The sequence below is a fragment of the Suncus etruscus genome, chromosome 9 (genome assembly GCF_024139225.1).
Source record: "Suncus etruscus isolate mSunEtr1 chromosome 9, mSunEtr1.pri.cur, whole genome shotgun sequence".
Classification (NCBI taxonomy): Eukaryota; Metazoa; Chordata; class Mammalia; order Eulipotyphla; family Soricidae; genus Suncus; species Suncus etruscus.
Genome location: NC_064856.1, coordinates 111,360,779 through 111,374,406, shown reverse-complemented (window position 1 = coordinate 111,374,406; position 13,628 = coordinate 111,360,779). Strand labels below are relative to the sequence as shown.

Below are 13,628 nucleotides of genomic sequence, written 5' to 3'. Positions count from 1 at the left end.
CTTCCATTGCACTCCCCGACCCTGAGGACAGCACCTATGAGGTCTCTTCCAGGCGGTCACACCCCAGAATCACCCTCAGGACTGGAGGGCCTACTTCCTCAGCTCTCTGCCCTGCCCCTGTTCTGTTATTCTTGCTACAAATCTCTGCTACAGAAAGTGTTATTCATTGTATTTTTGGTTTTCTGTTTGGGGGACACACAGTGGTTCTCAGGGCTTACCAAAGCTCTGAGTGCAGGGGACTATATGGGACTAGGGATCAAATCTGGGTCAGCCGCTTGCGAGGCCGAAAACCTACCTTCTGCATTGTCTCTCTGGCTCTACAGAGCTTGTGCCCATCTGAGACGATCCTTGCCTCTCAATTCCCTGTTATCCTGGACGAGACTGTCCCCCCAGCCCCGCACACCGCCAACAGTCCCTGCTGAACTTCTCTGACTACCTGCACACGCCGCCACACAGGGTAGCGGGCGCTCGTTGACCCGTTGGAATCCAAGGAGAAAGCAAAGCCTGAGGCATAACTCACTTGCTGCAAAGAAGAGTCCTGTGAGAAACCCGTTTCCTTAAAGTCAATCTCGTCATCACTAGATGAATGAATATGGCAGGTTGTGACCTAGATGCAGAATCAAACGTAGGAAACGATTTAGCAGGAGAGCTTCGGGCATCAGCACCAGCATTTTTATGCACAAACCACGTTCTGATTTTCTCTCAGTGACAGTGAAAACAAAAGCAATCAATAATCGCCAGGACGTGGGAGCAGTGGGAAGCCAGGGGAGCGCTGGGAGACCCCAGCTGTGTGGCAGGACGTGGGACACTACACGGTGACTGACCGCTGGGATCAAGTCACTCTCATGCCCCGTCTGATCAAATGATCGAGCCTCTATCCCAACTGAGCTTGACGCCTGGATGGAGTCAGAGGTAACCTCTCTCCACCAGCGACCTGGGTCAACCGCAGCTTCACTCAGCGAGGGAGGGAGAGACGTGGGCTAGAACGTGCCAGAAAAGCCCTGGCAGAGGAGAGAGGGACATAAGCTGGGCACGGCCTGGCAGTGAATTCTGAAGCTTCGGGCTGTGCTAGCAAACACCGAGCTTTAGGGGAGTAGATAACCAGGATAGGGAAGAGGGAAGATCCTGACTGGGTCCTCCCTGGCCTGCGTGTCTCCATGCAAAGCAATACCTGCCGCATCTCCAATCACATGGACTTTCCCCACAAAGCAGGCTTTAACTGGTCCATGCACAGAGAGTGAACTTGCTTTAGCTGAGCAACTATTATATGCCAGATAGCAGAAACCCTGTCCTGTTTTCCTGACCTGGCTCTTCAAAGCAACCAAAGAGGCATTTGTGGTAATTTTCTTTCCCCATATAGGAAGGACCCAGTAAGCCCCATGGCACACATGTGCAGTCAGATCTGTTAATGGCATGGTGTGACGCCAGTTGAGATTCCGGCTCTGCACCCCGCAGGGACAGGGAGTGCATGCCTGTGAGTCTTCCTCCCTCAGTGGTAGAAACCCTGCCACCTGGCTCCCCAGGTTCCCGCACACTGACTGAGCCTGGCCTGCTCCCGGCATCACTCCACCACCTCAGACCTGCCTCAGTTCTTCCATTCTCAGACTTTTGGCCTGAGCAAGTTCTACCTGGTCCCATAAACGGGTATCAGTGTGTCTGAAAGTCCTGATGAAATTCATTTTAACTAAGATTGGGGGAAAGCTCTGGTTCAAGGACAGCAGCGGGCAAGGCGCCGGGAAGGGCCTGGGCTCTCCCTGACCACAGGCCTGTCTGTGTGGGTATCAGTCTCCCACTAGGCTAGAAACCTGAGAGATAAGCTCAACAGCCCTCAAAGCTCCCTCACAAGCCCTGTCCTTGGTGAGTCTTTCCCTCCCAACACCTACGAATTCTACTCTACCTTGAAAACTCATCTGTCAAGATCCGGACAGGGCAAAGGCTCAGTATGGCTGCCGGCCCATCTCTACTGAGAGGAAGATGGTAGAAACTGTAGCCTGAGCAGCTCCTGTGAACTACGAGTGAGACAGAGGCCACTAAACCCCATATACTGGATCAAGAACACTTGTTTCTCTTCCACGAGGGCAGCTGGCCACTGGCCCATGAATGGGGCTAGGGCTTTGGAAAATAAAAATCAACATTTTTCCTTGACTTTAAGAGCTAAAGCAACTTACCTAGAAACAATGTTAGGGGCAGGAGAATAGGGACAAGTCAGTCTGGTTTTAAGATATATCACCAATGCCAACATTCCCTAGCTACAAGTAGCAACCTATGAGAAGACTTAAAGCTGGGGGTTCAAGGCTGTCCACAGAATTTTCCCCAGCCTCTCGGAAACCAGCTAAAATGAAGAACTCAGCTCCATAACAGCAGGAAACTAAGGAATACGGAGATCTGATACCAGGGTGCCATGTGCACCTGGAAGTGGCCCCAGAAGGCGAGGAAGCTAAGGGGAATTTGGCCAGGGTGCTGTCCATGGGGTGGAGAAGGTCGCAGGGGTGTCCCCCGCATTTTCCCTCATGCAGCCCGAACTGGCAGCTGCCCAAGCTCTCTGCACCGGCACCACTGGGGTTGGGCAGCCCGGGACGGGAAGCGCTGCACATGGGCAGGGCCCTGCCAACCTACTAGATCGACTGTGTTCCTCTTGTTCGTCTCCCCCAGGGAGCTCGCGCAGAATGTCTCCCACCGGTCCCTGACTTCATCGGGGAGGTCTGCGGAGAGACAGGAGGAAGAGGAAAGGCCTTACCACCGGAGTGACTGTGGGCAGGCAAGCGAAGCACAAAGGGGCCTGGGAGCCCCACATTCAGTGCTTGGGCCCTGTCAGCTGCTAGCTCTTGGAAGGGGGGACTGAAACCCAAAGAAACGTTCCCTCCCTCATCCACAACAGAAACCAAGAGCCTTAACTGGCACTGAAAACATGTCACAATTTAAAATTTCTTTTCGTAGAAACCAAATGCGGAGCATGTGGCCGCAGCATTAAGAAATGCGACTGTGCCAGCTTAGGGGACTGTAGGAGATACTGGGGATCAAAGCAGGAAGCACCCTCCCTGCAGTTATATGGCTCCAGCCCATGGAGAAGGTCTGATCCTGAACACACATCCCTGCCCTGGGGGTGGGGGGGGCGTGCCTCACCTTTGATGACCTGCTGCACCAGCGCACTGTTGGGCCCCTTGTCAGTGCTGTGCACGATGCAGTTGGCTATCCGAGTCAGGTGGCCCATGTAGCCATGCCGCCGGCCCCCCTCAGCCCTGTCAGAGAGGGAGGACAGTTAGCCAGGGAGGAAGAAAGCCTGCACAAAAGCCAAGATGGACACAAGCGCCAGAACAGAAGAGAAGGAGCAGAGAACAGAGCTGGAATCTGACCAGGCGGGGGAGCCTCAGCCAGCAGAGCACAGCTGGTTCCAACAAGGTCCACCAGGGGTTCACCCTAATCACACGTACACTCCCACACTGGACCTTCTGGAACCTTCCTTCATTCCTCTCTGCACACTCGGCTCAGCCTCTCTTTAACTTTAAGATAGTGCTCAAGGTTGACTCCTGGCTCTGCACTCATGATCACTCTGGGGGGGCGGGGAGAGCTCTGGGGAACCCTCTCTGGGATTGAACCCGGGTCAGTTGCATGTAAGGACGATGCCGTCCCCACTGTGCTATCGTTCAGCCTTCAGTCCTCCCTGCCACCAGCTGGAGCTGGAGAAGTGCCCCTTGCACTGGCCCACATAGCAGTGCAACTGACTTTTCCTCGAGCCCTGCCCGTCTCTGTGGGCTGGGCCCTACGACGGCAGGGAGGGCACTTGCCGCTTCGATTCCCAGGCACCTTTCCAAAGGGCCAGGCTTCTTGTCACACTCTGGTCTACAGTGTCAAAACTTAGCCGTCTGCCAATCAGAAACTTGGTAGCCAAACAACCCATAGAATGTACATAAATGATAAAAACACCTTAAGAGGGTCTGAGGACACCTCCCGGCCAGAGGGCCCAGGGCTGACTCCAAGAAATCACTGAAAGCCTCGTTCTGCTCCAGGCCATTACTGCCCACTTCCCAGGGCACCAGCCATCAGGACCAGGCCTGGACACGGTTTCAGAGTGGCCTGGCGAAAGACACTGGGGCATTCGTGGGGTCTCTCAGGATGCAAACTCATGACAAGCCCTATTCAGAAGCTCTGCAGGAGGGCAGCAAAGGGGATGGTACAGAGCAGGCAGAGGCAGCATCAGAGATAGTGAGAGGGTACGCAGGTGGCCAGGAGGGCCCGACCCAGTCAGACACCCACCCAGATCCCTGCCTCTAACTCACAGCATGCCTCGCCTTGCCTCACCTCATCTCGCCTCACCTACCAGAGACAAACTAAGGTCCCAGGAGGGCACTGAACTGCTCAGAAGCCCAAACCTCACAAAACTGACTCAAACTCTGCCAGGAGTTGTGAGCCTAGGGTGGGGCCTTAGGCTGAAGAGCTCGGGGAGGATCTCGGCCACACGGCCCTTCCCTGTTTCAGGTCCCGGCCAGGCCATTGCAGCTTCTGATTTATGTGTTTTAGGCTGGCACACACCGCCAGATTCTAGAAATGGACATCCCAACAGGGCCACATATAGTTCCTGAGACCCACAAGTGAGTGGCTTAAAATGCTAGTCCAGGGGGCACACCAAGGTGTTCCCCAATACAGGCTGTGTTCTGCTCCAACCATGAGAGAGACCAACAGCTAGCGATTGTTGAAGACACTGCCCAAACAGCTCCTACCGGACAGTCACGACACAATGACAAGCGAACCCCCAACCAGGTAACAGGAACCAGGAACCCCTCCAATTCCCTGAATAAGGCCACTTTCCCCTACAACAGGTGCTACTCCAAAGTTCCCTGCCCCAAGTGTTACTTGTTGCTGTTACCCAAGTGGCCTCAATAGTGACTACTCCCACCAAGTACCACTGTTCTTGGATGAAAATTGCCATTCAGAAAGGACCCTGGTGTCCAAGGGCAGGACAGAGGCTGTGGGCCCTCCTGAAGTGGGGGAAAGTGGCAGCAGAGAACACGAGCAACAGGCCCATCGAAACGGGTGTGTGCAGCATCCTGCTGCTCCCAGGCCCAGGCAGAAGGTCCCCGTGGATGAGTACCCAACAGTGCTGGCCAACTCCCTTCACTTACTGCTTCTTCTCATTCAGTTCCCAGGCTTCAAGTATACGTTCTATCAACTGACATTTCTGGAAAAGCTGGATGGAAGAGAACATTCCGGTTACTGCTGATGCATATGAGTAATTGGCAAAGCAAAGTGAACTATAACCTTGGGCACTACTCAAGTGTGGCGGGGAAGACCCGGTGATGGATTCTTGGCTCGATGGAACCAGCGCGATGATCAAGACACTGGGATTAGTGGGGCCCAGATCTGGCGGGAACCACAGTGCTGCTGTCAGAGGGCAGAGCAGGAGTAGGGATGGGGGTGGGAATGACTGTTTTCATTCTATTCAGGATAATTCTTTGCTTATGCTTGTCACTCATGGATTGGCCCCTACCCTACCTGTTCTCCTCCCTGGGGGTGGTCTTTCTCTTCCCAATAAAGACCTTGAGTCTCAAGAAGAAGCTGCTTGTGGTTTCGGTTTCCACAACTGGTTTATCTGCCTGCTGGTATCTTGCGAGTGAGCAGGGAGCTTGTGGTGGAACTTTCCTGAACCTGTTTTATTCCCTTCATCTGTGTGGATCATTTCCTGTGTCTGCTTCCAGATCCATGCTCACCAATGGTTGGGGTCAGCCAGTTTTCACTGGGAATTGCCCTGCTCTGGGAGGTGGGTTTTGTTTTCCCAATAAAGGCTCTCTGGGAAGGCCAGAGGGGAAGCCACCATCTTGGCTAGCCGTTCCATCCTACGCTGGGGTTTGTGGAATATTCAGCCTAATATTTCACACCAAATCCATCAGAATTAGGGCATGAGGCTTTCGCTAGAGGGCAAAGTGCTGGTTTCTACAGTGCCCGCTGACCTCACTCTGGGGCCTCAGCACTGGCTTGCCAGGATAAGGCAAGGTGTGGGAAGGCCCAGCAGGCAGACACCTGAGGATGACTCAGAGGTGGCCCCAAGAGGCGCATGGTCCCCAGGAAGCTGCTCCCCATACATATCTTGCACCCCAATGCGAGGCTCAAATGCTTCCGGCAGCACTTAACTGCGGAACTGTGGCTCCTAAGCAGTGCTCAGGAGGTCTGGGAGACATGTTACTTGTGCCCAGTGATACGGTGTCATTGGGCCAAGCAGCTGAGGTCACAGTATGGGGGTCCCCGCTATGACACTCATTCCTGACACGCACAGAAAGGACAGCTGAGCTGCAGCAAGCAAGACCTGATGTGTGTTGCCTCTCCCACAGCTGGGAGGAGTCTGTGGTGGTTAATGAAGGTGTTGCCTGGGGGGAAGAGAGAGGCAGATGCAGCAAGGAAGATCAGAACACAGGTTGGATCCAGGAGGCTGCTTAGCTTTTAGCTTAGAGACTATGTGGGGAATACATGCATGGTGATTAGGGCCTTGTAATAAAGCTGATGTCTCCTGCAACTACTACTGACTGCCTGTGGGTCATTTCCTCGCCATTATCCTGAACACACAGACCTGTGGGCCCAAGGGGCTGCAGGTGCCTGGCCGAGCTGAGAAAAGCCTCACCATCCACCATCCGTCACTACTAGGATGTATTAATTAATAATTACTGCAACAATGGTTCCTTTCTCCTCCCCAAGACTGGAGTCACCCTCTGAATTTAAGACACAAGCTGTGTGACTTCTGGAACGTTCTTCTAAAGGTGATCAGCCCAGGATGAGAATCACGGGTTTCCGGGTTAAAAAAACTCCAAGGCCCTGCATGGAACCTGCTGCCTGGGACCCTCAACCCGCTCCCGAGGGCAGTGGGGAGATGCTAGACGAGACTAGGAAGGCGATTCCAAACACGCTTACGTGTTTCAGTAACAGGTTGTCCCCAGCAGAATCCTGGTCGGTGATGGTGCCAGTTTCCGTGTTTTCAAAGGGACTGGCGAGAATCAATGCCACACAAATTTCCACTTGCGTATGTAAGAAGTTGTTCCACGTGTATTTGAAGAACATGTCCTGTGAGACAGAAAAACAACCCCGCTGCCTTGACTCTTCGGGGACCACAACATGCACTTGGCAAAATTTACAGCACATAGAGGTGTGTTCTCCATCCTTAGACTAAGTCAAAAGAGCGAACACATTTATTTTACAGAGGTATGAAACACTTCTTCTGGGTCTACTTCCAAAAAGCGGAAAAGGGCTGGAGCGATAGATATGGCCTTGCAGGTAGCCAAATTGGGTTTGGTCTCAGGCAACCAATTCGGTACCCCCCTGAGCACCACCAGCAATGATTTCTGTGCATAAAGCCAAGAGCAAGCCCGGAGCACTGTCAGATGTGGCCATAAAATAAATAAATAAATAAATAAATAAATAAATAAATAAAAATAGGGGCCCGGAGAGATAGCACAGCGGTGTTTGCCTTGCAAGCAGCCGATCCAGCACCAAAGGTGGTTGGTTCGAATCCCGGTGTCCCATATGGTCCCCCGTGCCTGCCAGGAGCTATTTCTGAGCAGACAGCCAGGAGTAACCCCTGAGCACCACCGGGTGTGGCCCAAAAACCAAAATAAATAAATAAATAAATAAATAAAAATAAATACATAAAAGAAAACAAAAACAAAACCCCAAAGGCAGAAAATATATGCAAGCATATATTCAGACTATCAATGAATCTGGTTATTGATGTCAAAATGAAAAAGTAATGATCAATGGTCCTTTAAGGAGATGCACCAAGTTATGTATAGTTCTCAAGTACCGTATTTTCTGGCATAGAAGACGACCCCCTAATTTTACAGTTAAAACATAGGTTTAGGCCTATATTCCTAACATTCCTGTGCTGCAACTGTATGTACCACAGTGGGCCAATCACAACGAGCAAAGGTTCAAAGGTTATACTGTAATAGACTTCCTCTCTGACTCTGGCCCATCTGAGCAGGCTTTTGACAGTATAGATTCGGGCCCAGAACACTGTCTAATTTGCATGCATCAAAAGCCTGCTTGGATTGGCTGAGTCAGAGAGGCGGTCCGACCAGCCTGGTAGTGATTGGTGCAGGATCGAGTTGGAAAATTCATTTTGTGGCAATATCCAGACGATTTTCATTTAGCACATATCGAAACATTTTTTGGGATATACTCAGCGTATAAGACAACGCCCGATTTTCGGTTGACTTTTTTTCGTTTTGAAAGTCATCTTTCTAATACGCCAGAAAATATAGTGGTACTAAATATCAATGATAAGACAACCAACCAACAAATGTTCTTATAATGTGGAAGACAAGCAACTGACTGCAGACTGAGGCGGGAAAAGCGATATTCCAGGCAATGGGGTGGTGCTACTCAGAACACGCATTCTGCAGGGGTTGGCCTTTCCCCAAATGGTCTGTCCTGCTCTCCACTGAGCAGTACCTGACCCAAGAGGTACCAGAATGCAACACACCCTCGAGCGGAATGGTTGTGGCACTGTCAGTGGAGAATAATGAGTGAAGCATGGACATACTGCAGAGGCCACCTTAGCCTTCCTCTACTCTCTTACCGAACAACCCCTTCTGGGCATGCTCTGCCTATTCTCCTGGGTGGCCACAGGGCAGGGTCACAGGTGAAGGGGAAACCACCCAGGACAGGATCTTTCTGGGAGTTAGCAAATCCTTGGGAATATCCCGACTTTCAGAGTGTGATGTGACTCCTGCCTAGTGCTATGTATGCATATGTGAGGCAGGAAGGACCACAGCTGGGGGAGCTGAGACTAAGGGCAATCTTTGGGGCCTGGACACCCCCCCCCAATCCTAGCATGCCTTGCTTTTTCTTTCACCACCAAGCTGTCAGCCTGCTGTTTGGGGAACAAACATGGTGCACAAGAGCCGGAGAGAGTAAAGGGGACAGGTCAGGAGTTAAGGAAGGCCAGGCCTACACACTGCAGACTCGAAGTTCTCCCAGAGGATGAGGCCCAGTGTGCCCCCTCCCCAATAAAAATAAGAAAAAGGGGAAAAGGGGGGAGGGGAAAAAAAGGAGTGCACAGATCCAGCACATTATATCAATCGTCTGTCTCAGCAGGAAAAAGTATGTTCAGCTTGTAAGAGACGAAAGACCTTCAAACTTCAGGGTGGAGGGCATTTGCCTTGCATGCAGCTGGCCCAAGCTCGATCCCTGGCATCCCATAGGGTCCCCGGAGCCTGCCAGGAGTGATCCCTGAACAGAGAGCCAGGAGGAACCCCTAAGCACCACAGGGCGTGGCCAACCAAAACAAACAAACCCCATCACCCTCTTCATTCAGGTGAAAACGGAAGAGAAAACTGTGTGTCTGGTCAGGGACAAACGATCAACCTGCGAGGCGATGACTGTGCATCTGGCCGAATGAAGTGTGGGCTCTTACCAAGATGACCCCGATGCTGTTGAGCTCTATCAGGCCCCCGTGGATGCTGCTGGTGCTGGTCTGAAGGAGGCTGGAGATCAACCGGATCACGTTCAGACGTGTGTTCCCCACTGGGGGGTCCAGCACACCCCACGTCGTCTTCATCACACTTTTCTGAGGAAGGAAGAGATCCAACCCGTTGGGAACAGAAACCCATGTCACTCCACTCCTCCAAATAAATGTCTCGGGAGAGATTAAATCAAAACCACCAGGAAGGAAGCGGAGAGCTACCAACACCCATGTAAAAACAAGAAGTGCACGGCCGAGTGATAGTACATGGCGGAGGGAGGGTTGCCTTGCATGCGCAGCAGCTGATTCGGGTTCCAGCCCAGGAGCCTAAACGGTCCGTCCCCTGGCAGAGCCACGAGTAAGCCCTGAGCACGGCCCAGGTGTGGCCACAAATCCAAATCTATCAGAGAATCCATCAAATATGAACTTCAGGGCCAGAGAAAAGATTATGGGAGACAGGGCTGACTGTGGACAGAGAGAGAGAGAGAGAGAGAGAGAGTATTGCTGAACTATGGACACCCTTTTAAAAATAATTTTGGGGGGCCTTTCTGGGTTACACCCAGCTGTACTCAGGAGTTACTCCTCGCTCTGTGCTCAGGAATCAGTCCTGGCGGTGCTCGGGAACCATATGGGATGATGGAGCTCGAACCTGCATCAGCCATGTGCAAAGTAAATGCCCTTCCTGCTGTGCTCTTGCTCCATCCAGCCATGGACACCCATCTTGTGACACTTTCCATGACGCATTGAGTCCAGTCCTTACTGTTCACACCCCACTGCTCATAACAGCACAGCTGAACTGAGGCATCCTATCCACTTGACTGCTACTCCCCCAACTATGAAGGAGAAAAAATGTACTTCAAGGTCAGCTCCACAAACCCAGTTCTCTCCAAGAGGAGGAAGTTACACCTACACGACTGACAGGAATCGGCTTCTGTCCCTGGTAGTGGAGAGGGTGCTGGGCAAGTGGAGGCCAGGGGATCCCTGCACAGTCATGTGCTCCCTGAATTCCGAGCTGGGGGCAGCCTGAACTCCGCTGGTTATGCCAAGACATTTAAAATAAAAACACATACAGCAGTGTGTGCTCATAGAGCCTTTGTTCTTCCTTAAACACGATCTCACTTGCTTGCCTCTATGTTTCTGCTCTGGAGAAACCCGCATCCTTGGGGCTGGAGCGGTGGCACAAGTGGTAGGGTGTTTGCCTTGCATGCACTAACCTAGGATGGACCGAGGTTTGATCCCCCAGCATCATATATGGTCCAAGCCAGGAGTGATTTCTGAGTGCATAGTCAGGAATAACCCCCGAGTGTCACCAAAAACCAAAAACCAAAAAAAAAAAAAAGAAATGAAACCCATGTTCTGAACACACTTCTCCCCCACATCTCTCCCTCACACAAGTTTCAATAAAAATAAAGAAAACTCTTTTGTGGGCCGGGAGATATAGCACAGCGGTGTTTGCCTTGCAAGCAGCCAATCCAGGACCTAAGGTGGTTGGTTCGAATCCCGGTGTCCCATATGGTCCCCCGTGCCTGCCAGGAGCTATTTCTGAGCAGACAGCCAGGAGTAACCCCTGAGCACCGCCGGGTGTGGCCCAAAAACCAAAAACCAAAAAAAAAAGAAAAAGAAACTCTTTTGCTTCACAACTTTGCTTCCCCCTGAAGAACAATGGGCCCACAGAGACTAACCCAACCCACCAGGGCACCTCCCCGAGTGGAGCTGAGAGGTTGCAAGAACCTCCCGCTCTTTTACCAAGCCACCACATCAATTTAAAAGCCAGCATCATAGACAGTCCCCCAAGCCCTGCCAGGAGGGATCCCTGAGCGCAGACCCAGAAGGAAGCCCCAAGCAGCACTGAGTATAGCCCAGAAATAAACAAAAGCAAAACACACAAGAAACAAACCAAGAATTTTCATGAAAGAAGAAAACTGTTTCCTAAGCAGCTCCTTTGCTTCCTCTGAATTTGTTCCCGATAGCCCTTGAATCGGGACCTCTTGAGAACCAGCCCTGAGCACCAAAACTGAGGAACAAGTGTCTGTATTCGAGACCTTGTTCCGGGGCTCCAACGCCCAAAATGTTCAGTCCCATCCTTTCCGCTGGCTGCCTACCTTGGGTGGCTCAAGGAGGAGCTCGTGGAAAGAGCCAAGTCTTCCTCGGATGGCTTCTAGAACACTCGTGCTGACCGAACAAACTGAATGGCTCATGCCGGGTGGGCACATCTCAATGTGGCCTTCGAATCTGGAAACAAAGTCAGCATATTTTACTGAGCAGTAGTTCTCGAAACAAACTGCTCCCTGCAGGAGTGCTGGTGGGAAGGTCACAGTCATTGTACAGACTTGACACAACACACACGTGTGTATACACGCTTCTGCAGGGTTGTTGCTCCAACTTTCCTGGGGCCAGTGACAGGACAGGACCTGGAATCCAAAGTTCCAGGGGGAACAGGGCAGCAGCTCCCTTTGGGCTCCTAAACCCAACACCCTATTCAAACTCACTCTGTGGGTTTCTTGTCCAGTCAAGAAATCCAGAAACCAGAAGGCCTAAGCACTGAGCTACTGTGCTGTATACCTTAAACAATTACATCTTATTTCAGTATCTTTTTTATTTTTCAGAAGAGCCAGTGCACAAGGTTTCTGAGCACAGCCAGATGTGGCCCCAAATCGAAAGTAATAAAAAACAGGCTGGGATTCTTTCCACAGTTTTTTTGGGCGATACACATGGTTTCCCACTTTCTAAAACTGATTCAGTCTCTCCTCAGGAGAACCCAGGCCTAAGAAAACCCTCAGGGGTCGCGTGAGAGACTCCTATCCCTCCTCTCCCCCACTGGTATAGGTGATTAAAAGTTCCCAAAGCACAGTAGGACAGAACAAGGAAGCTGCGCAGAACCACAGGAGCCTGAAACTGGTCTAAGGGGGAGTGGCTCCAGGCCTTGAGGCAACCTTGCATACAGACCAGCTGTGGAGGCCTCTAAACAACCAGACAAAAACCAGTGCAGGGAAAAGCAGCATCTGCTCCGTGCAAATGATTGACTTTTGCAAGCCACTAGGCAGGCAGTGGTGGGCAACCTTTTTTTTTCAACTTAGCCAAATCTCGCCAAAACCACAATTGAAATTTATTTGAGAGCCACATTTTTAAAACCGAAAATACATAGGATGGTACACTGTTTTTAGTTTCCGTAAGTTTTTATTGAGAATATTCTGCATTCAAGTATCCACATAGGTCGGGAGGATACAAATAACACAACTAATAAAACAAAAACTTTAGAACGATATTATATATCGGTTGTAACTCCACCCTGGATTTAGGTGTCCCTATCTGAGACCCACCCATTTCTGGGAGGGGTCTTGGGAACCGGATATTAGGTGTGACCTTACCTGCAAGACCCGGCCCATTCCTGGGAGGGGTCTTGGAATAGGTTGATAAACCCTGGAGCCTGGGGATGAAGGGCGCTCAGAAAGATGGCTGAATTATAAGATGCAGGGCTAAGAATGGCCGAATGCTTGAAAGGTTATGAGGCCACACACCTGTGGTGGTCAGGGCATGAATAAAGATGATGCTTCATAATGCCTGCATGTGAGTGAGTGATTTCGCTGTTCACCTGGGCCTGGAACCCGCCGGCTGGATGGGGGATGAAGCCATGTGGCTGGGGCCTAGCCTTCACCATCCAGCTTCATCCTTAATTATTTGATACAATAATCGGTAACATTAAATTCCATAAAATTTGCCTTACAGTGTAGAGAAAATTACATCCTGACAATGACTGACAAAGTCACAAACACTAATGTGAACATTGGCCTTGCATTTCCTTGCATAGTTTGAGTAAGTCAGGTTTGTATGTTGTTTTTCATGTTAGGCACGATTCCAGGTTCTCATGGATGAGACAATTTCTCAATTTACTTTTGGTAAAATTCATGCTTGAAAATGATTGTTCGCATAAATATGTAGACCCCAACAAGGAAAGAACAGCAAACGCTAGCTTTTTTTAGTTGATTATATGAGTCAGGTATACTATTCCAGGTGTTAAAATCAACATATCTTCCTTCTCCAGGTCTTTCAAAGCAGACCACTTGTGCTGTGAACTAAGTTCACATTTGTGTTTCTCCAATCTTTCTAAATTAGCACAAAGACGTTCAAATTTCGAGCTCCACAGTTCTTTGTTTTTTAAATCCAGCAATTGCATTTCAAAGTT

At 50.8% G+C, this 13,628-nt stretch overlaps 1 protein-coding gene across 4 annotated transcripts in view; it reads right to left on the bottom strand.

Moving 5' to 3' along the window:
* PPP6R3 (protein phosphatase 6 regulatory subunit 3) overlaps nt 1-13,628 on the bottom strand; it is a 59,667-nt gene that overhangs the window by 16,157 nt on the left and 29,882 nt on the right. For all 4 annotated transcript variants that reach the window (XM_049781194.1, XM_049781195.1, XM_049781196.1 and 1 more), the window contains exons 8-14: nt 11,548-11,677; nt 9,398-9,550; nt 6,898-7,047; nt 5,121-5,185; nt 3,124-3,239; nt 2,617-2,702; nt 521-607 (exon numbers count right to left, since the gene is read on the bottom strand). In XM_049781194.1, the coding sequence (XP_049637151.1) occupies nt 521-607; nt 2,617-2,702; nt 3,124-3,239; nt 5,121-5,185; nt 6,898-7,047; nt 9,398-9,550; nt 11,548-11,677 (787 nt within the window). The remainder of the gene's footprint in view (nt 1-520; nt 608-2,616; nt 2,703-3,123; nt 3,240-5,120; nt 5,186-6,897; nt 7,048-9,397; nt 9,551-11,547; nt 11,678-13,628) is intronic.